Consider the following 25270-nt stretch of genomic DNA (forward strand, 5'->3'; position numbering starts at 1 on the left):
TTGTGAAATTATTGTACTTTAAAGAAAAGGAGGAAGGCCGGGTGTGGTGGCTCATACCTGTAATCACAGCACTTTAGGGGCCAAGGTGGCGGATCACAAGGTCAGGATTTCAAGACCAGCTTGACCAACATGGTGAAACCCCATATCTACTAAAAATACAAAAAAATAGCATGGTGGTGCACATCTGTAATCTCAGCTGCTCAGGAGGCTGAGGCAGGAGAATCGCTTAAACTTGGGAGGCGGAGGTTGCAGGGAGCCGAGATCATGCCACTGCATTCCAGCCTGGGCAACAAGAGTCTCAAAAAAAAAAAAAAAAAGAAAGAAAGAAAAGGAGGGAAAAACAAACTATGAACATTTAAACAAAAACAGTAAGTGATTTATAAAGGAAAAAAAATGTTCTCATCAGACTCTTTGACAGCAACACTTTATGCTAAAAGAAAATAAATAACATATTAAGGACACTCAAGAAAAGTTAAGCCCAGAATTTTATACCTAGCAAAACTGACTTTCATGTACAAAAAGCACAAACTATTATGACCATGCAAGCATTAAACATTCAGTTACTTCTAAAACTACAACTAAATGAGTGTTATAAGGAAAAGAGTATAGTATGAATTACTGGATAGCTCAGACAATGTAGACATAGCACATTTATTTTTAAACTCTGAGCCAAATAGGGAGAGCATATCAAAAAATATTTTCAATAATTATGTTAGTCATGGTAACTTTAGAATTGTTATCCTGAGGCTACTGTGTAGGTAATGTGGGATAATGATGGGATACTGCATGTCCTTGAGGACCAGGATTCTGATATGGAAGAAAGAATATGCCTTTGTAATACAGAAGAGATTAATTAAAAAACCATATGGTCCTTCTTTTGAATTGGATATCAGTATGAACTCTTGGTGTATATTAGTTTTTAAATGTTCACTGAAGAGGCCTAGAAACAATGACCAACCCCCTAGCACTGAGCCTCCTTAGTATCCAGACTGGTCTTGATAAGCCATTTCTCACTAAAAAACAAAAACAGGCCAGGCGCGGTGACTCACACCTGTAATCCCAGCACTATGGGAGGCCAAGGCAGGCAGATCACAATGTCAGGAGTTCGAGACTAGCCTGACCAACATGATGAAACCCCATCTCTACTAAAAATACAAAAATTAGCTGGTTGTGGTGGTGCCTGCCTGTAATCCCAGCTACTCAGGAGGCTGAGGCAGGAGAATCACTTGAACCCGGGAGGTGGAGGTTGCAGTGAGCCGATATCGCACCACAGCACTCCAGCCTGGGTGACAGAGCAAGACTCATCTCAAAAAATATATAAAAATAAAAATAAATGAAAAACAAAAACAGAAATACAAATCCAGGACTTCTTGCAGAAATGGTTGATTCCAGGTCTTGGGCAGTAAAAGTGTAAAATGAGGCTGGATCATCTTGTCACATCAGATAGCAAGAAAGCTGTGAAAGACGACAAGGGCTGGGCCAAAAGGACCCAGGAGCCAACTTCATTTTCCCTCTGGCAAGAGATGGGAAAATTTGAGTTTCAACAAAGGATAAAAATTGCAGAGGATCAAACCTCATCGGAGTGGCTTCAATCATGGGTTCATACTGATTTTTTTTTCCCCAAAAATCCTTTGGAGAATCATAGCACACTAGTTAGCTTATTATCCTGAAAATTAGAAAATTCAAGGAAAGAACCAAGTATTGATCTGCTATTTCCTGGTAATTAAATCACAAGAGCACATGAAGGGAAGCATCTGTTTACAGGAGTAGTCCAGCTAATAAATGGAAATGAAGTGGTAGAACCAGACTATCGGCATTTTGCAATCCTTGATGAATCATTGGGCGTAGGCCTTGAGCATCAGTAGATGCTGTCCTCACAGAGACAGCCAGTCACTGTGTGGCTCTCACTGAAGACACACTACCACCTACCATCTTGCCAAAGGGACCGGGCCTGCATGGGATCAGGCCTCTGGATCTGGCTGCCAATGTCCAAGAAATCCAGTGGACAGAGGACCATGCTGAACTGCACCGTGAGGATGCAATCAGCAAAGTCCAGCCTGTAGGAAACACAACAGCTCAAATTCTTCAGGTTCTTTAATAGATAAGTTGTATGGAAAATAAAGGAGGCCGGGCACGTCGGCTCACACCTGTAATCCCAACACTTTGGGAGGCCAAGTGGGTGGGTCACCTGAGGTCAGGAGTTCAAGACCAGCCCGACCAACATGGTGAAGCCCCATCTCTACTAAATACAAAAAATTAGCCAGGCATGATGGTGCATGCCTGTAATCCCAGCTACTTGGGAGGCTGAGGCAGGAGAATTGCTTGAACCCAGGAGGCGGAGGTTGCAGTGAGCTGAGATTGCACCATTGTACTCCAGCCTGGGTGACGAGCAAAACTCCGTCTGAAATAAATAAATAAATAGAAAAGAAAATAAAGGAACAGAGAAGAAACCTGTAGCTTAAAATGGACTTAAAAGGCAGAGCAAAAACTTGTTGATGGACAAGTCTGAATGATTGTGTCTAGAGACGCACACTGATGTGAGAAAACTATAAAGAAACCCAAGTAGGCCGGGTGCGGTGGCTCAGGCCCGTAATCCCAGCACTTTGGGAGGCCGAGGTGGGCGGATCACAAGGTCAGAAGTTCAAGACCAGCCTGACCAACATGGTAAAACCCTGTCTCTACTAAAAAAAAAAATACAAAAAAATTAGCCGGAAATGGTGGCACGCGCCTGTAATCCCAGCTACTCAGGAGGCTGAGGCAGGAGAATCGCTTGAACCTGGGAGGCGGAGGTTGCAGTGAGCTGAGACTGTGTCACTGTACTCCAGTCTGGGTGACAGAGCGAGACTCTGTCTCAAAAAAAAAAAAAAACCCAAGTAGAGCACTGCCGTGGGACTCAGGCTAGGGGTCACTGTTGGGTTGCAGGAGGGGTTGAGTTCTGTCTGGCAGTTGCGGGGCCTTTGGTGGCTGGCCAAGTTCTCTTTCTTGACCTGGGTGGTGATTATAAAGGCGTTTGCCTTGTAATAACTCGTTAAACTATACTTTCATTTTGTGTAATTTTGTATCCGTGTTTTATTTTATGATCAAGAGGTTGTAAAACTCTGTCTAGCATAGTACCTGGAAGCCAGACCTCTGAGAGACTGTAGCCTCTTCTCCTGCCTCCCCGTCACCTGGTGATGTGGAATTGACTGCCTTGTGCTGGGCACCGAGCTTGGCGCTTTCTATCTGCTCCTTCGTTTATTACGCTGCTGCCCAGCCTCACTGTGGGCTCTGAGAAGGCGGGACCATGTGTCCCTTGTTCACTTTGCTGTCCCTAGCAGCTGGCGCCTGGCACTCAAAACATATTTGTTGGGCAAGTGAACCTGTGACTCTATTTTGCCATTGTAGCTATTGATGCTCAATTCGTCCAAGCTGGACGAATTGATGACAAATGTCCAAGCTGTGCTTATCCGCCAGGGCACATGGAAGCTGGAGGGTGTTTCTGGCATTTAGGTCCCGGTCCAGTTTGCAGGAAGGGCCATGAAGCCTCCCCACAGAGCAGCCAGGCTGCAGAGACCACTGTCGTTCTCTGATGGAGCTGTCTCTGGGACAGATGCCCCTGCCCTGGCCACCTGCTCCTCCTCCCTAGACCTCGGCCCCTGTGGGAGCTGCTGTCCCAGCTTCCCCGTCAGCCTCGTGTGCTGTGGTTCCCCTCAGGCTCCAGCAGGAGAAGACAGACACAGTCCGCTGCATCAAGTCCTGCCGCCCCAACGATGTCACATGCGTGTTCGACCCCGTGCACACCATCTCCCACACCGTCATCTCGCTGCCTACCTTCCGCGAGTTCACCCGCCCTGAAGGTGAGTGGAATGGGTGTGGGGGTCCCAGGGCCCCCTAGGGCCTCCCTCGGCTTCAGCTGAGGGCTTGGCCTACAGGAGTCGCTCCTTGTAAGATGTGGCCCAGGCTTTGAATTGCAGAACTTTCTTTTTTTTTTTGAGACTGAGTCTCGCTGTGTCGCCCGGGCTGGAGAGCAGTGGCGCCATCTCGGCTCACTGCAAGCTCCGCCTCCCGGGTTCACGCCATTCTCCTGCCTCAGCCTTCCGAGTAGCTGGGACTACAGGCGCCCGCCACCACGCCTGGCTAATCTTTTTGTATTTTTAGTAAAGACGGGGTTTCACCGTGTTCACCAGGATGGTCTCAATCTCCTGACCTCATGATCCACCTGCCTCAGCCTCCCAAAGTGCTGGGATTACAGGCATGAGCCACCGTGCCCAGCAACTTGACATGCAGAACTTTCTTTGTGTCTGTGTCCCCCCCACACCCACCTGGCACAGCAGCATTTGGCCCATTCTCAGCTTTCCGTTCAGGTGGTCTTTTCTTATGGGTAATGGTTGTTCTGCAGAGAGCCATTAAGCGCTGATTCTGTGACTAGCACTGGAGAATCAGGGAGGGCCTCCGGGAGGAAGTGATGGCCAGGCTGGGTCCTGAGTGGTGAGGTATTTGAGTGAAAGGGGGAGAAGCGGAGAGGAGGGTGCCCAGTGGAGCAGGACATAGCCAGAAGGGTCTGGAGGTATGGGGGGGGTGGTGTGGGCGTTTGAGAAACTGAGCCAAGGTTTTCTGCTGGAGCGGTAGAGGCTTGGCAAGAGGTGGGCTGGAAGGATAAACAGGAGGCTAAAACTGGAGTTGGGCCTTCAACCCCCAGGCTTTGGGGGAACCATCGGAAGGTTGCAGTGGAGGAGGTTTGCATATAGAAACATCATCCTGTTGATCCAGGGCCAGGTGAACTGGAGGGGCCAGACGGGGAGCAGGAAGCTCAGGTATAACCCAGTCAGTGCTCCCACACCCCAGCCTGGCTCTCTAGGAAGCTCCTGGCATGCAGTGTAGTCATGTTGTGTAACCTGCCATCACTGCACCGTTTCTCTGGAGCAGGGCCTGGGCTGCGTGCTCCCAAGCCTGGCAGAAGGCTATGGATGGAGCATTGTCCTGTTCACCTCGCTTCCTGGCTGTGCTGCCCGTGTGCCCGGTCCCCAACCACCCCCGCCCTCTAGGGAGTCCCTATCCCTGGCCTGCGGAGAAGCATGCCATGATGAGTTCATTCAGCAGCCATGGACGGAGCCCCTCTGTGTCAGGCTCTAGGGACATGGTGATAAGAAGGGGTCCTCCCACCCTCTCAGGGGAGGCATGCAACGGAGCCAGCCGCGAGGACACCAGTGTTTACACCATGACACAACCATGCAGGGGGGGTGGGGGGAGGAGAGGCTCCCCCAGCACGTGGTTGCCCAAGGAGCCGTCCCCAGTCCCAGTCCCCCTAGGCTTGCTCCTCCCGAAAAGGAATAGCGCTGAATCGTCACAGGGTGGCACAGACTTGGGTCAGAGAAAATAACTAACTGGTATTTGCCTTTTGCAAAATGATGGGGTTTCACCAAACCACATACAAATCCTTCCCAAATCCCCAGAGGCTGGTTTTGTGGCCTCTCCGGCCAGCCCCGATCTGAGTGTTGGTTATCGCAGGGAGCCGAGTGCCGTTGGGACACCTGTTAGCATCTTGGGCCCAGGAAATCCACACCCTGAGCTTAAGTGCTGAAATGACCTTTAGTGGGTCTCCGCTGGCTTCCTTCCTCACCTTACAGGTGAGGAAACTGAGGCCCACAGAGAGGACTCCCCCAAGACAGCCCAGAGCTGGGGCTGCCCTGCTTCACTGTCTGATCTGGGAGATGGACACACCCCCCCAGAGAACCCAGGCCACCGCTCAGGGTGGCCCCCCTGACCTGTGGCACTATAGATGGGAGAGGAGCCCACCCCTCTGGCCTTTCTGCTCTCTCCCTCTGTCCCCTCACTCGCTTTCCTCCTCTGGTCCCCACCTTCATGAATATGCACAGTGACTGATGACTTCTCACCAGCCCTTCCTCTGATTAGCTCTGTGTCCCCGAGGAAGATCCAAAATCTCTCCTGACTTCAGTTTCCCCTGCTATAAAACAGGGATGGGCTATGATATAGGAAGATCCAGACCCCTCCACCCTCCCCACACAGGGGATCTCTGGCTTCATTGATGTTGTCTCATGAAAGGGCCCTGGGTTAGGTCTTCATTCCCCAAGGGTGAGTTCCTGGGGACGAGGCTGGGACTGGGGCTGGGGCCAGGCTGTGCTGAGCCCTTGTCCGTGCTGTGCCTCTGCAGAGATCATCTTCCTCCGGGCCATCACGCCACCGCATCCTGCCAGCCAGGCTAACATCATCTTCGACATCACGGAAGGGAACCTGCGGGACTCTTTTGACATCATCAAGCGTTACATGGACGGCATGACTGTGGGTGAGTGGCTGGGAATATCAGCTCTATCCAGGCACCCCTCCCCCTCCACCCCCAAACCCTCTCTGGCCCAGCCCAACTCCCGTCTGAGTCCCCTCCCCAAATCCAAGCCCACCCAACCTTCAGGGCCCAGCGCCGAGGCCACCACAGCTCCCAATCGGTCTCGGCCGGAGGAACAGCCAGAGTGGGGGATCCTGCCTGGGATCCGACCCTAGCTGTGCCACCCGCTCTCTGGGTGACCCCTCTGGGTCTCAGTCTCCCTGCCTATAACATGGGTGGGTTCCAGAGAGCGCTGCGCCTCACAACCATGAATTTCAAATGATACCACCCAAGTAAAGTGCTTGTCCTGAGGGCTGGCACAGTCCCGCGGTCGGTGGGAGCTAAGGGGATTGTTATTCTTGGGGTGCAATGGGAGGGATAGCAAAGTAGGAATCAGAGGGCCTGAGCTCTGGTCTCTCAGCCTTGGAACTAGCTGGATTCGCCGTGTGGCCTTGAGCAGTAGTCGTCCCCTCCCCACGCATCAGTTGGTAAGAGGACCAAGGCCACTCTGTGTGCACAGCCCATCTGAATGGGGAGCTCACTGCTCTTTCTCCCTGGAGATCCGGTGTTTGGGGAGCGTGAAGGGAGACTGGGGCATGAGGGGACTGTGGAAGTCCTGTTGGTGGGTGCAGGCTGGGGAAGATGTTTACAGGCGGGGGCAGGGCCCTCCCTGGCTAGGAACGGGCTTTAATGACAACCTACTCGTGTGAAAAAGTATCCAGGCCCACTCCATTCCGCACGCTTGTTTCTGTCATTCACAGCCCCTCTCCTGAACTGTCACATTTTAAAAGATTTACAGTCATGGGAAATGAAAACGGTGGCATCTGCCATTTTGGACTCGGATTTATACTCTGAACACTTTCAAAGCAGCTGAGCAACGGACGGACAGTCCCTGACCTCCCCTGGGCCTCAGTTTCCCCATTGTGAACTGGGAGGAGTGGGCTTCCTAGTCCCTTAGGCGCTGGATTCCGGGAGGTCCTAACCAGAACCCACGAGCGTGCGGTGCGCACAGCGCAGAGCGTTTTGGAGCCTGGCCTCCAGGTGGCGCTGTTGGACCTTGGAAGCTCAGTCTGCGCCTCAAACCCGACGGTTGTTAAAACTGGCAGCTGGAGAAAGGGAATCGTTATTCCCGTCTTGCCAAAGAGCCATTTATAGCACCTTTACAAGCTTTTAAATGGGTTTGCATGTTGTAAACATGACTGAGTCACTGGGGGGCTCCCCACCCCAGCCTCCTCCTGCGCTAGCTGGCAGCAGGAATAATTAGTTAATTACAATTAATGGTGCACTAGCCCTCGCGTGATTCCAAGGGGAAGGCACATGGTTTGGTTGTGGGCAGTTGTGAAACTTGCTGCTTGCCCTTGAGTCACTCACCACTCTGGGCCTCAGTTTCCCCCATCGTGAAATGAGAGTTTAGATGAAGACAGCCTTGAGGTCCTTCAGGCCCCTGTGCAGGAGGGCAGGCAGGGAGGGGGTTGGGTCAGGGCTTTGTCCTGTCCTACTGGGTGGGTGGGGTATGCACCCTGACACTGGCCCACAGCCGCCGCCGTGCGGCCCTGCAACCAAAGGGGCCAGCCCTGTGCTTGATGCTGGGCCTGCAGGTGTGGCTGGGACATGGCCCTCTGGTGATTTCTAGATCTTGGAACATGGGAGTTTGGAATCCTAGGACCTTCTAGTTCACTCACTCATTCTTTCCGTTTCTGAACCCTTCTTGAGCCCCTACCTGTGCCTGACCCTGGGCTGAGCCTTGCAGATACAGAGATGGATAAATGCCACGTAGCCCCTGAGGACTTTGCATCTCAGCAGCAGGGAGAAGCCACCCCGTATCAGATCATCAAAATATGATGTCGAAATAGGCATGCACAGAGATGGGCCTTGATGGCCTGTGGAGGCTCTCTCAGGGGAAGTCTCCTGGCAGGTTTTATGTCTTTAGTTCCCACCTACATCCTTCCTGGGGTGACCCAAGCCAAGAGGTTGGGCAGCTGCTGGGCCTAGAACCAGCACCCACCAGCGCCTTTCTCTGGCTGCATCTGCTCCAGACAGAACCAACCTGGGAGTGTCTGTTTCTCAGCTTCCCATCCACTGGGGCAGAAAATCCTGGCATGTCAGAGCCTGGAGGCTCCTAGAGACCATCCCTTCCTTCTTTCGTAGGAGGGGAAACCGAGGCCCAGAAGGGCGAGGGGGCTTGCCAGTCTTCTCACAGTGAATCAGGGACACAGTGGGCAATGGAAAGGAGTCCCAGGGTATGAGAGATGACCACAGGTGCCGTCCCGGCAGCGGGCTTCTGGGAACAGAATGTGGATGAGGCCACAAGGACCCAGCGGCTTCCCCCGGCACAGTTGGTCACGGGTGCCCTGGTCTTTGGAATTCTGGGCCGGGGCTGCGTGGGGGAGGGCCCCAGCCTGGCCCTTGGAATTGTCGTGCCTGTAGCCCTGTGTGCTGGGGAGGCCCCTGCCTCTTCCACACCTCGGTCTGTGTGCAGGATGCCCCACCTGGCTGGGCTCCTGGAGTTGACCTGGTGCCCATGTCATCTCAGGTGGAGGACTGAGACCAGGGAGGCAAGCCCTGCGTGTTGGGACCTAGGCTGCGTTGCTGGCTGGCTCCTGTCTCTGTCCCCACTGTGCTGATCTTATTTCTCTGTCTGAGATCTCGTCCTTGGGCTTCCATATCCCTATTTCCTTCTCCCTCCTCTTCTGCCCAGAATAACTTCCATACATCCTGGGAGCTTCCTGGTCCCTAGGGGCAGCCATCCCAGCACACGGCTCCTGGCCTGTCCACCTGGTAATAGATGCTTCCACCGTTGGACTCGAGCCCAGCCTGAAGCAGCCCTGAAAACATGGGGTTGAACCCTCGCCGGCTCCTTACCGTTGCTGGGCACCTTCACCCCCGCATTCCCCAGTCCTCACAGACACTGCCAGCGACGGGTCATGATTGTCTCCCTTGGGCAAAGGAGGGAGCTGAGTTAAATGACCGCCTGAGACTGTGCAACTGAAAAACCGCAGGGCCTGGGATGTTTTCAGACTTGTTTTTAGCAGTGCAGTTCTGATTTCAAGCAGTGACTTAGGCAGAAACCCTTCACGGTGGTAGAGAGAAAGAAAGCGGCTTCCAGGGCCGCTGCTCCTGGTGGGGAGCGTGGGAGGCTCTTGAGCCTCCTGGGAAGCCCCGTGCAGCTCTGTGCTGCCTGCAGCACACGGCAGGGAACGCCGCCTACTCACGGTGTTCTAGGTGTGAGTAGACACACCTGTTCTACTCACCTGTTCTAGGTGTTCTACACCTGTCTGTTCTAGGCCATGCCCTGTGTGGACACTGGGCACCGGATCAGGAGGGCTTCCTGGGGGAGGTGAGGCCCGAGCTGAGTGTCCTTGCATGTGAGGGAGTGACACTTAGTGAGGACCTGTGATGACCAGGAGCCAGGGTTTCATCATCGCCAGGACCCTGTGACACGGTGGGATTATCTCCTCTAACAAAGGAAAGAGCGAGAGCCAGAGAGGGCAAGAGATTTGCCCGAGGCCACTCAGAGCTGGGGCCAGAGCGGACCTGGAGCCCGGTCTTCCCCAAACACCACACCCACCCAGAGCCGGAGCCCAGGGTTGACTGCTGCTGTGGTGGGCTAAGTTGCCGTGAGTTTGGGTGTCCCAGAGAAACAATCAGCGCACAGGCCCCGGGGCTCGCCGTGTTCAGTCCTCCCAGAGTAACAGAAGAAGAGGGAGAAATGCCCCAAGTCCACTAAGAACCTGCAAGGGCCGGGTCTTCCTCTCATGTAGCCTTGAAAGACCCGTTCTTAGCGGGGATGGAGGAGCCCGCAGCAGGGCCCGCGCCGTTGTCTTTGTAAAGCCCCCTTGCATTCCTCTTTAACCGGCTGTCAAAGAAAAATGAAGAATGCGTTTTCACCCTGTGCAAAAATGCTCCATTAATGCCCGAGGGATTCTCAGGCCACTACAAAGCTTTCCTTATCTGGCTCTGGATTCATTCTCAGCTCTGCAGCCTGTAATCCGGGGTGCTCTGGGAAGAGATCTTTCAGGTAGTATCTCCTGAGTGATGACTAATGGGGGAGCCCTGGCTGCAGCAGGGGCAGGCTGTGTATCATCAGCGTGCGGATGAGAGAGACAGAAAGGCAACTCGAGGCCACCCGGGCTCCCCGGGCCCCTGGGCTGTGGCTGCTGTCTGAGCCTCAGACTTCCCCTCCAGCCTCCAGATCACCACTTCCTTTTAACTCTAAGGCCAGCCACATCTGTGTCTGTCTGGCTCACTCCACTCAGCCTCAAGACCCAGCATGTGTGTGACCACTTCCAAGAAGCCTCCCCTGACTGCTCCAGGGTCATGGCTGTGTGATAGGAGGGCCTGGCCTGCAAATACACCCTCCCTATTTCTCCAGGGAGGGAAATCTGTGTGCTATGAGGCTTGGTTGTGGCCACATTTCTGTTAAAACCCTGCCAATGCCAACAGGAGCTAGAGAGCCTGCAGGTGAAGTAATTCTTTGGCCTACGGACGAATTTTGCATGTGGACCTCCTGACCCTTGGGCCTCCTGGGTTGCAGGGAGCTACGGAGTTGTCTTTGTAGTTTTTTGCAGGCCAGCCCCTCCTGTCGCACGGGCATGACCATGGGGCAGTCAGGGGAGGCTTCTTGGAAGAGGTCACACACATTCTGGGTCTTGAGGCTGAGGGGTGAGCCAGACAAGTGGGACACCCAAACTCACAGCCACGTCTGTGGCTGGCCCATGAACAGCGCGATGAGAGGCAGGGAGCCAGGAAGGGAGGGCACAGCCTGCGGTTTGGGGCTGCTGGAGCACCCAGGGTGCAGGGAGGGTCGAGGGGAGGCCGAAAGGGGCTGCAGGGCCAGGCCTTGGTGGATGCTGTCCTGGGGACCACGGGAGCCACGGGAGGTCTGTGCTGCCCATGGAGCTTCCAGATCCCGCTGCTTTATTTAACCCACTGGGCCTCCTGCAGCTTGAGGTTGCGGTTGAGGTTGTACCCACTCAGTAGGTAAGAAGACTGAGGCCGGAGGAGCCAAGTCCCCAGGATCTCCCAGCTAGGAAGTGTTCGAGGATAGAGCTTAGACCTGAACTGCCCAGATCCGGGACTCCCCATCCCCATGGCCTATGTTAAGCCCTGATTATTTTTTCTGGTCTATACTAGCTGGTATCTACACTGGCTGGCATCTGTCAGCAGTGGTTGAGTCTGAGTCCCAGCGGGAGAGGATAAGTAGTGAAGCACCTCCTTTCACACAGTCACAGTGCTCCCGGCCATGGGATCTTGGGTCCTGGGCCAGCCCTTGATGAGGAAAGACCTCCCTGTATGTCCAGGCAGTCAAAAGATGAGGTTCAGATGTCACCATGCTGCAGAATGGCGAGGTCCTGGAGGGTCTCTCTCCGGCTCTTTACCTGCCGAGGGCCCACTCATCCTTGGTCACACAGGCGACCCATCATGCTGCTCCCTGGGACCCCCAGACCTGCCTCCTTTCCAGGACCCCTCCCAGCCTCAATGATTCCCCAGTGACAGCCACAGCCGCACCCGGTGCAGATAGATGCTGGGGCTGGCTGCAATTTAGGGAGGATCTTTCTAGGCTGGGGCAGGAGCTTCACGGCTGGGAATGGGCTTTAATGAAAACCTACGCGTCTTAGGAGACATTCAGACCCGCTCCACTCTGCACAGTTGTTTCTGGGCAAGCCCTCTGATATGATTTAGTGCATGTGTGGCTGGGTGTGGAGTGTGTGTGTGTGTGTGTGGGTGCGTGTGAGTGGTGAGTGCGTATGCACAGGGTTTGATCTCTGAGATGTTTTATACTCTCTGGCTTGGAGAAAGGACAGTCCTGTAGTATCAAGACCAGACCTTGTGTCCCCAGCCCAAGGCTGCCCTGGGCCCAGGGACAGTATTTGGAGACTTTGCTGGCAGTTTTGCGTTGGAATCACCTGGTGCCTCCCTGTACGTCCACCCGTCCTGTGCCCAGAGCCCCTTCGCAAGCACCATATGCTGTTAGATCCTCGAGCAGCCTTGTGGGACAGCCACCCTGGGGCTGGTATCACCATTTATGTAAGAAAAAAAAGGAAGTGCTGGCCCAGGGTCCCACAGCCAGCGAGTTGGAGCTGCACTTCCCAAGCAGGTCCTTAAGTCAGCTCTCTGTTGTCCCCCAAGCCCCTCAGCCCCCTAGGCAGCTCTAAGGGCTCAGCTGCTGCAGGATTCCTTAGAGAAGCTGAAGGGTTTGGATCCTCAGCTCCTGGCAGGGGCAAGGCTTGCCAAGCAGCATGGCAGTGATGAAGTCCACATGATCGAAGGGTGGATGACCAGCTGCTCACCTTAGACATGGTCACCTATATTACATTTAGGAAGGAAACGCCCTAATTGGAGACTCTGCGTCTCATTAATGGAATCAGATGAAACGATGTATGTGAAAGCTCCCAGCAGTGCCTGGCACACAGTGGGTGCACAGGATGTAAATACTGATGGAAACCTAAATGTTCTGTAAATATCAGTTCTTCCTAATTTGGCCTTGCCGTCTCTCTTGAGAGTGGCTGTACCTCCTAGCCCTGATCAGGAAGGAAGCTGGGTTTTGGTGTGCCAGTCAGGTGAGACGCAGAGAAGACAGCACAATCAACACAGGAAGTAACAGAAGCAGCTTGTTACTCACAGGTCCTAGAGAGGTGGGGAGCACCCCTTGCAGGGCCAATGGGAAGGGGAAGCGCCTGCAGCATGAGAGAGAGAGAGAATGAGAGAGAGAGACAGAGAGAGACCTGTGGGACCAAAGCCTTTACTGGGGTCCAGGGTGTTATCCAGGCAGGTTTCCCGTGAGGAATTCTAATTGGGGGGCTTGGAGCAGGCAGGAGTTCCCTGAGGTCATGCGGTGGCGGATGGGAGTCACTTCTGCATAGGCCTGCACTGTCGATGTAGGTGTGAGGGTCTTTGGGTTGTATCCAGCTGTCCCATAAGGCAGGGGCCCCCAGGAGGTGGTGGTATAAGGCAGTCCTCTGGGTCAACCGCCTTGAGGAACTGGGAGGAGGTGGAGAACTGGAACCCGCAGCAAGGGTGACTGAGCCCTGCTCTGGTGTGAGAGTTAAACGCACATTCAGAATGCGTGCCGAGGCAACATAGGATGAGAAGCCGGCACAACACCCTGGCTTTTCCATGAAAGTGAACTTGACAGCCGCTTTCCCACATTGTCTGTGTTGAGTCGTGGGAGCCTCTGAGTTTTGCCAGTGTGTCAACACGCTCCTGCAGCACTCACACCCCCCCTTAAAGGGAACTACCACAGTTTATGTTTTGAAATCGCATTTTAAATTCCATCTGTGGGTGTATAAGGATTATTACCCAATTTCAAGTTTACCGTTTGAAAAATAGCAATGGCGTGAGGGGCCCCTTTTAGGCAAAGCGTGATTGGGTCTGTGTGGCTGCGGCAAACTGCTCTGGGCTCGCGGCTTTGTTCTCTGTTTCCAGCTGTGTGACTTTAGGCAAGTTTCATAACCTGTCTGAGCCTCAGCTTTCTTCTCAGTAAAATTGCCATAATAATATTTGCCCTGCAGGGTAATAGGGACTGAGGTTTGTGCCTATTTTAACATAAGAGTGGTCTAGTCTGGAGGATAAATGAGCCGCTGGGAGGAAGAAGTTTGGAAATGAAGGGCTGGTGGGAGCCCGGAGCCTTCTTAGGGGACAACAGGCCAGATCAAGGATGATGGGACAGGGCCAGGACCGTCCAGCCCAAAGTGGCTCCAACTGCCCAGGACCTACTTAATAGGCAGCTCTCGCGGCCTGGGCTGGTGAGGCTGGCCTGGCCGGAAGCAAGTCAGCAAGCAGGCCTCCCAAGTCCTATCATCCTTGAATTATCTTATTCATTCAACAAGAACATCCTGGGGTACTGTTCTATGCCAGGCCCTGCACTGGGTATTGGAGAACAAATCTACATCCAAGCTACGCATCCTGCTTTTAAGAAGCTCCCCACCAGCATCCATAGCATCCTGCCAGAGTTCCCACAGCTGAAAGTGCTTGTGGTTTAGGGGTTGGTGTCATCCCAGTTCATGTCTGAGAGAGAGAGAAGTGGCGTGTGGCAGGGCTGCTATGTACAGTTGAATGTGTTGTGCACTGCAAAATCTAGGCAGCACCATCCACCGGTGAGTCTATTTGCAGTACACAACCTGCTCAACTGTATGCAGCAGCCCCGGTACGAGGGCTTATGAATGGAGATATCTACCTAGCTGTACCTCTCCCCCTGGCCAGGCAAGGCCTCAGTCAAGGCTTGAGACCATCCATTGTCCCAGCCAGCAGGGCCCAGATCACCTCGTTAAAATTATTACCTCTTAAGGGGTTAAATGTGTGCCGCTAACCGCGTCCTGCAGCCCATGTGGAGAGTTTTGCCCGGGATCAGTACACATTACAAATGAGATTCAGAAATTCCACCTAAAAACAACAGCGCAGCCGTCCCTGCCCGACGATGAGTGATTGCCCTGTCCTGGCTTTCACAGCAAATCCCAGGGATGACGCGCTTTCTCTTTTCTGGGAGACACAGCCCTGTCACCCCGGGGGCCACACCCTGGCCGGCAGCCAAGTTCTTTCCCAGGGTGCTGGGCCTGGCCTCCTCTGGGCTGGGATCAGCTGCGGCCTGACTCCATCTTGAGCTGGGGGTGTCACCGAGGGTTCCAGGAGGTGGAGGGCATGGGGATGAGGATCTCTCAGAGACTGGGAGATGGAAGGAGAACACACACCTTTTCTGCTCCCTATGTCGTGACCCCATGGGGCAGAGATGGGCTCTGAGGCATCAGGCCCTGTGCCCTGCGTGATGGCGCGTAGTCCCCCGAAACAGCTGCTGTTATCCCTCCTTGAGGTTATCAGCCCCCCAATTCCCCAGATACCAAAACTCTCAGAAGTCACCCCCGTCACAAAGCTGGTGACCCTCCCTGCAGCAGCTCCTGGGCTCAGGCCAGACCCCTCAGAGGGCTTGGTAGCATTTAATGGGGTACAGTCTCTGCTTTTGAGCCTACTTCAGTGAGACACACAGGGGGCCCCAGGGACCAGTCCCGGAAACCTCCCTGCTCAGTGGGTGGCCCCTGGACAGCCTGGGCTGGACCTGCAGTAACGTGGACAGCATTCATTCAGAGCTCAAGGCCTCAGCCCCAGGAGACGCCCTGTCCATGTGAGTGCCGCACTGCACATCCGAGATTGGTTTTCCAGCCCAGGACCTGGCTAGGAAGGGTTGGCGGGGTACAGCCCGCTCAGCACCCCCTGCCGTGGCCGCCTCTGCAGGAAGAGACAGCATGGTGGGGAGAGGGGACTGTCTTGCCCTGCTGAACCCCCAGGGGTCGGCTACACCCCTCTCTACAGGCCTTTTTGGTGTAGCGCAGGTGAGACGATGCAGCCAGAGAGGTTGGGAGATTACACAGCTCCACATGTGCGGTGTCACCGTGGACGGGACCGTCATGGTCCCAGCGGAAGGGTGGAAGGAAGCCAAACTTGAGACGTCTGCCTTGCACAAAGGCAGTGGTGCTCGTCAAGGTTTGGGCTGGAAGACTTAGCACCTGGCGGGCATCTGAAAATTTCCATCTCCCGTGCCTGCTTGGTCCCCACGGACACATGCCTGAGCCATCAGGGACTGCGAATCACAGGGGTGGGAAGACAGGGACACACACTGAGCAGGTGAAAGGTGGTGGGGGGTGAGCAAGTGTTTCGGAAGGAGGAGAGGAGGGCCCGGAATGGGGCCACGTGGGAAAGGGCCGCATCCATTCACCCTGGAGTCAGCCCGAGGGCCCAGGCAGGATGCGGTCCTAGTGATGCCTGTCGGTGGGTGACATCAGGCCATCCACAGCACCGGGAGCCAGCAGAAAGGGCTGGGCCAGGCCATGTGGACAGGGTCTACGGACAGTACAGGGACAGAGGTCCCTATTCTGGGACCTTGACATGCTGCTGTTCTCGTGAGCTTCTGGGGGACTCCTGCGAGGCATGTGGGCTGCTTCTCAGACCTGCGGGTACCCCGCCTCCCAGATGTTGTCAATGGGATGTGAGGTTCACGAGCACGTCACGGAGCCTCTCCCCTCGTAATGTACGTGCGCATCATGGCAAAATGTGCCTGGCCACTGGTTCCTGATGCTGGAAGGCACGAACCCACTCCCCACACCCACAGCCGGCGTTGTTGTGACTGCAGTGTCTGTGTTCTAAGCCCCACTTTTCACATCCATCCCCGCTGCCCGGCCAGAGAGACGTCCTCAGCCCAGAACTTTTCACATCCATCCCCGCTGCCAGGCCAGAGAGACGTCCTCAGCCCAGAGCTTCGTACCTCCCTCGCCTGCTCCTACCCTCCAGAATAAAATGTGTACGAGGTAGGGAATCTGTGCTTGTCTGTCAGTTGTGGTCACTGCTGTATCTTTTAGAGTGGGGCTTACCCCTGGGGGCCCAGCGCTCAAGGATGCCTGGGCTCCAGGCTGGAGAGAAGCACCCAGATCTACCAACTGGCCTTCCGGCTCTGCAGAGCCGCTTGCATCTTACTCCTTCCTCTTCCCTCCACTCTGCTTTAGCCACTCCAGCCCAGGCCTCAGACCCCAAATATTCCATGGCCTCTCTCCTCTCCTGGACTGTAGCCGTGACATTCACTTCCTTCTCCTTTTGGTGAACTCCTATTCATCCCTCAAAGCTGATGTCAGCTGTCACCTCCTCTTGGATGCCCTCCACATGCTCCACATGCAGAGTGTGCAGCTCCTTCTTTTGTGCTCCAGTGGCCCCAGATGAGCCCCTTTTGCAACTCTCCTCATACTCATTCTCCCAACGAGTAATGTGTGTATCCCTGGGGGCAGGTCCTGCTCTGAGGAATGCAGCAGTGACTAAGGCAGACATGAACGCCTCTCTCATACACTTTTTATCCCAGAGGGTAGGAGCAGACGAGAAACAAGCATAATATATACACGGTCAGATGGTAGTGAGGGCTGTGCAGAGCAGGGGAGGGGAATGGGGAGGCGGGGTGCAGCATGGCGGTACAGCTTTAAATCTGGTGGTCAGTGACATTTGTCAAAGACTCAGGAGCTGAGGAAGTGACCCACACAGAGATCTGGAGGAAGAGGGCTCCAGGCAGAGGGAATGGCAGAGCGCCGGAGTGGCCATGCCTGGGGCACTCCTTCTGGAAAGTCTGTCATGAACCAGAGCAGAGAAATGCTTGTGCTGGGGAGAGGGGTGTCGTGAAAAGGGAAACACCAGGAGTTGTGGCATTGGGAGTTTCTTCACTTGACTTTCAATTCCACCAAACAATTCCTAGACGGAAGAGCCTCCAGGGGTTTATTCGTGCAAGGCTACCCTCTGTCACCCTGTTTGTCCTTGCTTCTTACACACACACAGAACAGATGCACCCACTGGGGTCACCCCAACCCAGCCCCCAGCAGTTGCCCATAACTGGCCGCAGGATCCCACACACCTGCTGACTTCCAGAGTCACCAAGGGGTTAAAAGGGGCTGGGAACAGCCTCTTAGTCTCCAGAGCCTCCCGCAGGAATGATTTGTGACCCTCTTAGGCTGCTGGTCTGCACCTTCTGAAAAGCCTTTAATATCACTGGGCACATTCATAAATTATTCTTTTTTAAAAATGAAATGTTTTAGCCAAACAGCAGTAGAGGCATGTTGTGCAATATTAGCAAAAAAAAAAAAAAAAAAAAAAAAAAGGAATGACGATGATATGAATCTTTTGGTGGCCTCTCCTGACCGTCTTTAAATCTGTGAAAGGATCTCAGTGCCCGCCATTACCCAGCCAGCACCGGGAGGATGTCAGGTGCTTCCAGGCGGACTCTGCTAGGAACATTCCATCTGTGGCCAAGGCTATCGCAGTCCTCAAATTAACAGCAAACCCTGTGTGGCCCTTGTGGTGTGCCAGGCACTCTTCTGGGCATATATATGTATTTTTTATATATATAAAAATATTTTTATATATATAAAAAATATATAAAAATATATTTTTTATATATATAAAAATATATAAAAATATATTTTTTATATATATAAAAATATATAAAAATATATAAAAATATATTTTTATATATAAAAATATATAAAAATATATTTATATATAAAAATATATAAAAATATATTTTTTATATATATAAAATATATAAAAATATATTTTTTATATATAACTTGCTCCTCATAGCAACCCTGTAGATCATTATTCCCATTTTCCAGATGAGGAAACTGAGGCACACAGGAGCTTCCAGGCTCAGGTGACATGAATTAAGAATGCACACATCATGCTGGGACTCTGTGGGGTTCCTGCTGTCATGACTTTCCCCAGCGACCTTGGGGAGGGCAGAGTTCTACTCTTTGAGGCCTGACCCGGTCCTGAAATCTCAGTTGTCACTTCTGCATCCTGACAACATGGAGCACGGTCCATAGCGTAGGTGTATCGTAAATGTTCAGTCCATGGCAGCGCAGACAGTCATCTGCAGATTCGCGAGCCTCTGGGATGATGGCCTGGAAAAGGGACATTGAGGACGTGGCCTTGCTCCAGCCTGGGGGGACTCTGTGCCATGGCCCTGAAGCAGGGGGCCCCTTTTTGCCCTGAATTGGCTCATTCATGGCGCCTCTCAGGAGTAAAGGAGAAGAAAGTGATGGTTCTCCACCAACTTCACCTGTCCCCTCCTGCTGAACTCCAGCAGCGGCTCCCATGGCTCCAGGAGAGAGAAGGGGCATGACTGGCCTGCCCCTCTCATCAGCCTCTCCCCTCGCCCTCCCTCCTTTACTCTCATCTGCTCAGGAAAACTGAGAGCACCAAGCTGCCTCATGTCTCCACCCTCCCCGCAGAGCACCCTCCCATCGCCCTTTTCTTGTTGGGCACCTCGTTCTTCAAAGTCAGTTCAAGGTTAACCCGTTGGGGAAGCTTCCATGACACCAGTTCCCGGTTTGGGGTGTGTATTTCTCCGAAGCTCTCCCAAAGGAGCTTTGCTTACCTTTATCAGCCTCTGCTGCCCCAATCCCCTGTGCCTGCTCTCCCAGTGGCTGAGAGCCGCATGAAGAGCCAGACCAGGGCCAGGTGATGTTGGTAACCCCAGCACCCAGCACTGCAGCCACCCACAGCAAGCGCTCTGTGCTTGTCAGATAGAGAAGAGAGGGCTCTGCTCTGACCTGCAGGCCTGGGGCTCAGGACCCCCTCTCTGCACTCAAGGGCTGCCCGCCGGGCCAGCCTCTCTTCCCCCCATCCCTCCAGACCTTCATTGCATCTGTAGAAGGAGGCAGAGTAGCCTTCACTCCGGAAGGCAGAGGGCAGGACTTGGCCCCTCTGGTGTGCCCAGGTCTTTGAGTGAAGTTGGCAAGACTTGAACTCGTCCTGCCCTTCGTGGCCCCCTCACCTTGGGGGATTGCGAGGGGTTCAGTGTGGCTGGGGCAGTGTGCTGAGAGCTGGGCTGGACGGGGCCATGGGCCTCAGCAAGAAGTGTCTCACCTGCTGTGAGCCCGGGTGGGGGTAGGGTGAGAAGAGCCCGCTGCAGAGCTACAGTGGGCCCCCACGGTTGGATTTACCTCCTGGCTCTGAGCACAGTGGGAAGGGGCATGGGAGGGGTGAAAAGGAAGGTGGTACACGTGTTCAGGTAGATGCGATGAGGCCGGAACTGAGGCCAGGTGGGGTTGTGGGGAGAGAAGGGAGGAGAGTCTGGAGACCTTTAAGAATAGAATCCATTGGCGTCAGTGATGGTTTAACCTGAGGGATGGGAGTAAGGGGCCTGTCGAGGGCGACTCCAAGTTCCTGGCTTGGGGGTACCTGCCTGGAGAGTGAGGGGTAGGGGAGGAAGGGAAGTGGGTTTAGGGGAGGAGGGTGGGTCAGTGTTTGGCGTGCTTGGATTTGAATTGTCCATCTGGGAGGGGCGTCTGGAGAGATTGGAGTGGACTCCGAGTTTGGGTCGGGGGCCCAGGAGGACCCCACCCAGCAGGTAGGTGGGTGGAGGCTGAGGTCGGCTCAGGAGACACACGGAGGGAGGGGACATGATTTCTTATCCCTCTAGTCTCAGTCACAAGTTCATTTCTCCTAAAAGGAGGTGCCTCAGACAGCAGATCCTTCCAGAACTCTCCCAGACCTTGTCTTCCTTTGGCAAGGCCACAGAGCTTGGTGGAAGGGGCAGTGGCCCAGGGCCTGGGCTCCAGTTCTGGTTTACTGCTTGCTGGCCGTGTGATTGTCAGCAACTCACGTAACCACACAGAGCCAAATTTTCTCCCCGGTGAGCCCCCGCTGCCTGCGTTTGCGATGAGAGGAGAGACAGTCGATGTGAGTGAGCTCTGTGATGACGGAGCACTGCAGAAATGTTAGTTCCCTCGCCACAGGTGAAGGCTGAAGGGCTTTAGTCCAAAGCTGACATTTCCCTTCATATTTTTCCCGAAGGGGAAAGGTGCACCCTGGGAGCTGTCTCTTTCGTTCAGCTACCTTCAGCTGTCCCCTCCAAACTGTCTGATTTAGCTCACGGGAGACCTGCGGAAGGAGCACATTTATAACCATCAAGAAATACGGATGATGAGTTTTGCTGAGACATGTTGACTGACACTTGGTATTTTAAATATGCAGCCCAGACACCTGTCCCCCTTGCTTCCCGGCTTTTATGGCGTTTCTCAGCCAAGCAGAGACCAGGTTTCGGGAGCTCAGTCCCTTCGACTGCACCACCAGCTTCTGATGCGATTCTCTCTAATTGCTTTCTGCTGTTTTTGCCGTGTGTTTATGAGTCAGCTAAGGGCAGTACAGTCGGGAAGTGTCCTGCGCGCCATTTTGCAGACAGGAGGAAGGAAGTGTCCTGCGCGCCATTTTGCAGACAGGAGGAAGGAAGTGTCCTGCGCGCCATTTTGCAGACAGGAGGAAGGAAGTGTCCTGCGCGCCATTTTGCAGACAGGAGGAAGGGGATGCAGTGGGATGGGAAGATCTGGGCTCTGAGGTCAGTCCCAGCTGGACGGAAACCTGCGGCCCTGTTAGCTCCGTGATCTGGAAGGTGCTACTAGTAGCGCCTCATTTTTCTCCCCAGGAGAAGGAGGGCGACCGTGTCTCATCCCTAACTGCGATGGGGGCTGAATGCGGCTGTGGGCACATAGGGTCTCTCTGTCTCCACCCATGTCTCCTGCTGTGTGGCCTCTTTCCAGCCCATCCACACTCTAGTTGGTGGCTTTGTGAGTGCTGACAGTACTTCCATGTGCTTTTTTGTGTTTTCTTTTTTGAGACAGAGTCTCGCTCAGTCACCGAGGCTGGAGTGTGGTGGCGTGATCTCGGCTCACTGCAACCTCTGCCTCCCGTGTTCAGGTGATTCTCCCTGCCTCAGCCTCCCGAGTAGCTGGGATTATAGGCGCCTGCCACCATGCCCAGCTAATTTTTGTATTTTTAGTAGAGACAGGGTTTCGACATGTTGGCCAGGCTGGTCTCGAACTCCTGATCTCAGATGATCCACCCACCTTGGCCTCCCAAAGTGCTGGGATGATAGGCGTGAGTCACCACGCCTGGCCGCACATATTCTCAACGTTTCCTCTTTGCCATTGGTCTGTGCTGCTCGTCCTCGCCTGCAGGAACTGGGGAGCCTCTTGGGGTGAATTTACTGAGGGCTGGTGATTGTTTGCTTCTTCGCAGTTGCCTGCGGTGCTTGTGATGGGCAAGCCTGCTTGGGTCTCCTCTGAGCTCCTGGCCTCTCTGTTTCAGCACCTTGTCCACACAGCCCTACACTTCCCTTCCTTTCTGCTCATGGCTGGCCCCACATGGTGGCCACAGTTAATTTGCACTGGTATGAGATATTGTGCAGTCTCTTGATTCATCATCTGGTTTGCTAAAATGCTCTTTGACAGCCCTGCACACTCCATTACACTTTGTCAGCTAGAATCACAAGCCTCACGTTGGAGGCTGCACTTTAGAAGGGAAGATGACGCGCCCAAGGTCACACAGCTGGTCGATGCAGAGCCACCTAGGAACTCGAGGCTGTAACTCTAGGTCTCTTTATAAACCAGTGTCTAGAGTCAGAGACATGAGACTCAGGCAGAGAGACCCCCCCGCCCCGCACCCCCCACCACTGACTTTCATCATTTCAAACAATGGAGAGACAATCAAGTGCAACATCAAATAGCAGGAGCTGAAAGATGGCTTCGAGATGGGGCCGAGAATGTGGACCACAGAGCCCAAGAGGCAGCGAAGGTCTCCCCACTGGACCCGAGCACTTCGTGTTCAGGATCCTGGATCCCCAGCACATCAGCTGCAACTTACAGAGCAGAGCCAAGACATGAAAGTGAAGCGCCCGAGGGGACCTACATTTTTCAACAGGGAGAAAAAAGTGCTTAATTATATCTTTAAGAGGCACAGACACGCCAAGGGATACCAGCAGCGTCTGAGACCTGAAGCAGAAATGCCAGGGATGAGGATTTGGAAGATTAACACAATTGAACTCAGCACTGTGGCCTTTTTTTTCTTTCTGGGGCTTCGGAAAGGTAGGAGGCAAACACCCTGGCAGGTAAGACAGACAAGCCAGGCGTGATGGAAATGCACCTCTTTGTCCTGCCTTTTACTGCTGGGGTGGTCCTTCCAAATGAAACTGCTCTCGCCCGGAGCCTTCGGTGGCTCCCCTTTCCTTCAGGACAAAGTGTTGTCTTCGTTCCTAGATTGTGAGGCTTCAGGGACTGATTTTCCTTCTTCCTTCTCTCCTTCCTTCACTCTCTCTTGTTCTTCTTCTGCCTTCATCTTACGACGTGATCATGGCAGAAGGCCTGCCATGGGCCTGCCAGGGCCTGGGTTGGGGATGGTGGGGCAGAAATGAGCTGACACTGTCCCTGAACAAGGAGGCCGACTGTGAGCGTCCCCTGCAATGAGCAGGTGCAGTGTTGCAGTGGAAAGAGACCAGGTGTCAGGTGACATAGGGGGTCCAGGGAAGACTTCTGTGAAGACTTCTATGAAGCAGTCCAGCTGGTCCCAGTGTCTGGCACATGAGACATGGCAAATCAGAGTCTGTAGGATCAAGTGGATGGATGGAACCAGGCCCCTGGTGGCAGCTGTCTCATGTTTGCGATGCTGCATGTGGGCAGCGAGTGTTCCTTGCTGCTACTTCCTCCTTCCCTTGCCTCCCTGTGTTAGAGAAGTTGGTGGTGGTTCTGAAAGAACAGTGGTGTAGAATTGGTGTTGGGGAGGCAGCCAGGAAATGGCCCAGCTTCTTGGTTCTCTGAGACTGACGAAGTGAGGTCCTGGGGCAGTCCCCACCAGATGAGGCACATGGCTCAGCCTCATCTGCCTGCCTCTCCCCAAGATTGACACCGTTCCCAGAACCGGCCTGAACCTTCATATTTTTGGGCTTTGCACTTGTCCTTCCTGCTTTCTTCGCTCATATTTATTCCTCAAAACCCAATTTAAAGCTTCCTGTTTAAAGCTCCTCTGTGCAGAGTAGCCTCTAATGGATGGGTGGGTGGATTCATGGGTGGGTAGCATCTAATGGATGGGTGGGTGGATCCATGGGTGGGTGTGTGGGTGGATGGACAGATGGGTTGATTGGTGGGTGAATGGATGGATGGTTGGATCCATGGGTAGGTGAGTGGATGGATGGATGGATGGATGGATGGATGGATGGATGGATGGATGGTTGGATGGATAGATGGATGGATGGATGGATGGATGGACGGACGGATGGATGGATGGATGGATGGGTGAGTGGATGGATGGATGGATGAGTGGATGGTTGGGTTGATGGGTGGGTGAATGGATGGATGGTTGGATCCATGGGTAGGTGAGTTGATGGATTGGTGAGTGGGTGGGTGGATGGATGGATGGATGGATAGATGGATTGGTGAGTGGATGGATGGGTTGATGGGTAGTTAGGAAGCTATGAAGAAAAGTGGTATCAGAATCTTGATTCTGCAGGCATTTATTTGGCATCTATTATGTGCCAGGAACTGAGGACCAGCTGAACTGTTTAGGTCCTCTTTCATGAAGTCCTCCCCAGCCACTGGCCTGGGTTCAGTCGAGGTGAGGGCAAGGAGGTGGAAGTCATGCTTGAACTAGCCTGGAGATGGAGGAAACCTGTTCCCCAAACCAGAGCCCAGGAAAATGTGGCTAGGCTGGAGCAGTGTGGGCAGGTCCGCTGACAGGGCATGGCCTGGGAAAGGGGGTCCTGGGTTGAGTGGGGTTGTGCACAGACTGGGAGATGCAGTGTGGACTTCAGGTCAGAGGGGAGGGATAGAGAAGCGGATTTGGGAAGGGCAGGAAGGGGTGCACATTCCTTGAGCGCCTGCTGTGTGCAGCCGTACAGTCTGTTGTTCGACCCTCGCAGCATCCCTACTTCTTCTACCTTAATAACTTTTCGTGTTAAATGCAAAGAACCTGAGAAAATCCAGGCCCCGAATCTGACCATCAGTGATTCAGCCTAGCGCCTCCCTTCCCCTTCACAGCACCCTTTTCCCTAGTGTGGTCCTTTACTTCCTTTCGAGTCACTCGTCTCACCACGCAGCTGTTTACAATCAGCTTGGAGCTCCGGTCTTCAGCCATTGTAGAGACCAAACCTCGTGAAGTACTCTGGTGCAATGTATTTAGGGACAATCATTTTCTATATGTTCAGGGCTTTCCTCTCTCATAAATCAGTCCAAGAGAAATACTTAACACCTGCTGTATGTTTCTAAGAATTCAGCCACGCTTTGGCTGGGAGTCAGATCACTTTAAATATTAGAATGCTTTTTGATAGCCAGTGGTCATTTCTCAGTGGAAAGAAAAAGGATGACATCGAGTTTGATTTGTTTCTGATTTTGAAGGTTGCTGGGGTTTTTTTTTGTTTTGTTTTTGGTTTTGTTTTTTGAGACAGAGTCTTGCTCTGTCGCCCAGGCTGGAGTGCAATGGCGCGATCTCAGCTCACTACAACCTCCGCCTCCTGGATTCAAGTGATTCTCCTGCCTCAGCCTCCTGAGTAGCTGGGACTGCAGGCGTGCCCCACCACGCCCGGCTAATTTTTTGTATTTTTAGTAGAGACGGGGTTTCACCGTGTTAGCCAGGATGGTCTTGAGCTCCTGACCTTGTGAT

General features: G+C 53.5%; 1 protein-coding gene across 1 annotated transcript in view; it reads left to right on the forward strand.

Annotated features, from left to right (window-relative positions):
• The window catches only part of FBLN1 (fibulin 1), a 98845-nt gene that overhangs the window by 68576 nt on the left and 4999 nt on the right, over positions 1-25270 (forward strand). The window contains exons 15-16 of the mRNA XM_034948367.4: positions 3694-3836; positions 6152-6283. Of these exons, the coding sequence (XP_034804258.1) occupies positions 3694-3836; positions 6152-6283 (275 nt within the window). The remainder of the gene's footprint in view (positions 1-3693; positions 3837-6151; positions 6284-25270) is intronic.

Source organism: Pan paniscus, chromosome 23 (genome assembly GCF_029289425.2).
Source record: "Pan paniscus chromosome 23, NHGRI_mPanPan1-v2.0_pri, whole genome shotgun sequence".
Lineage (NCBI taxonomy): Eukaryota > Metazoa > Chordata > Mammalia > Primates > Hominidae > Pan > Pan paniscus.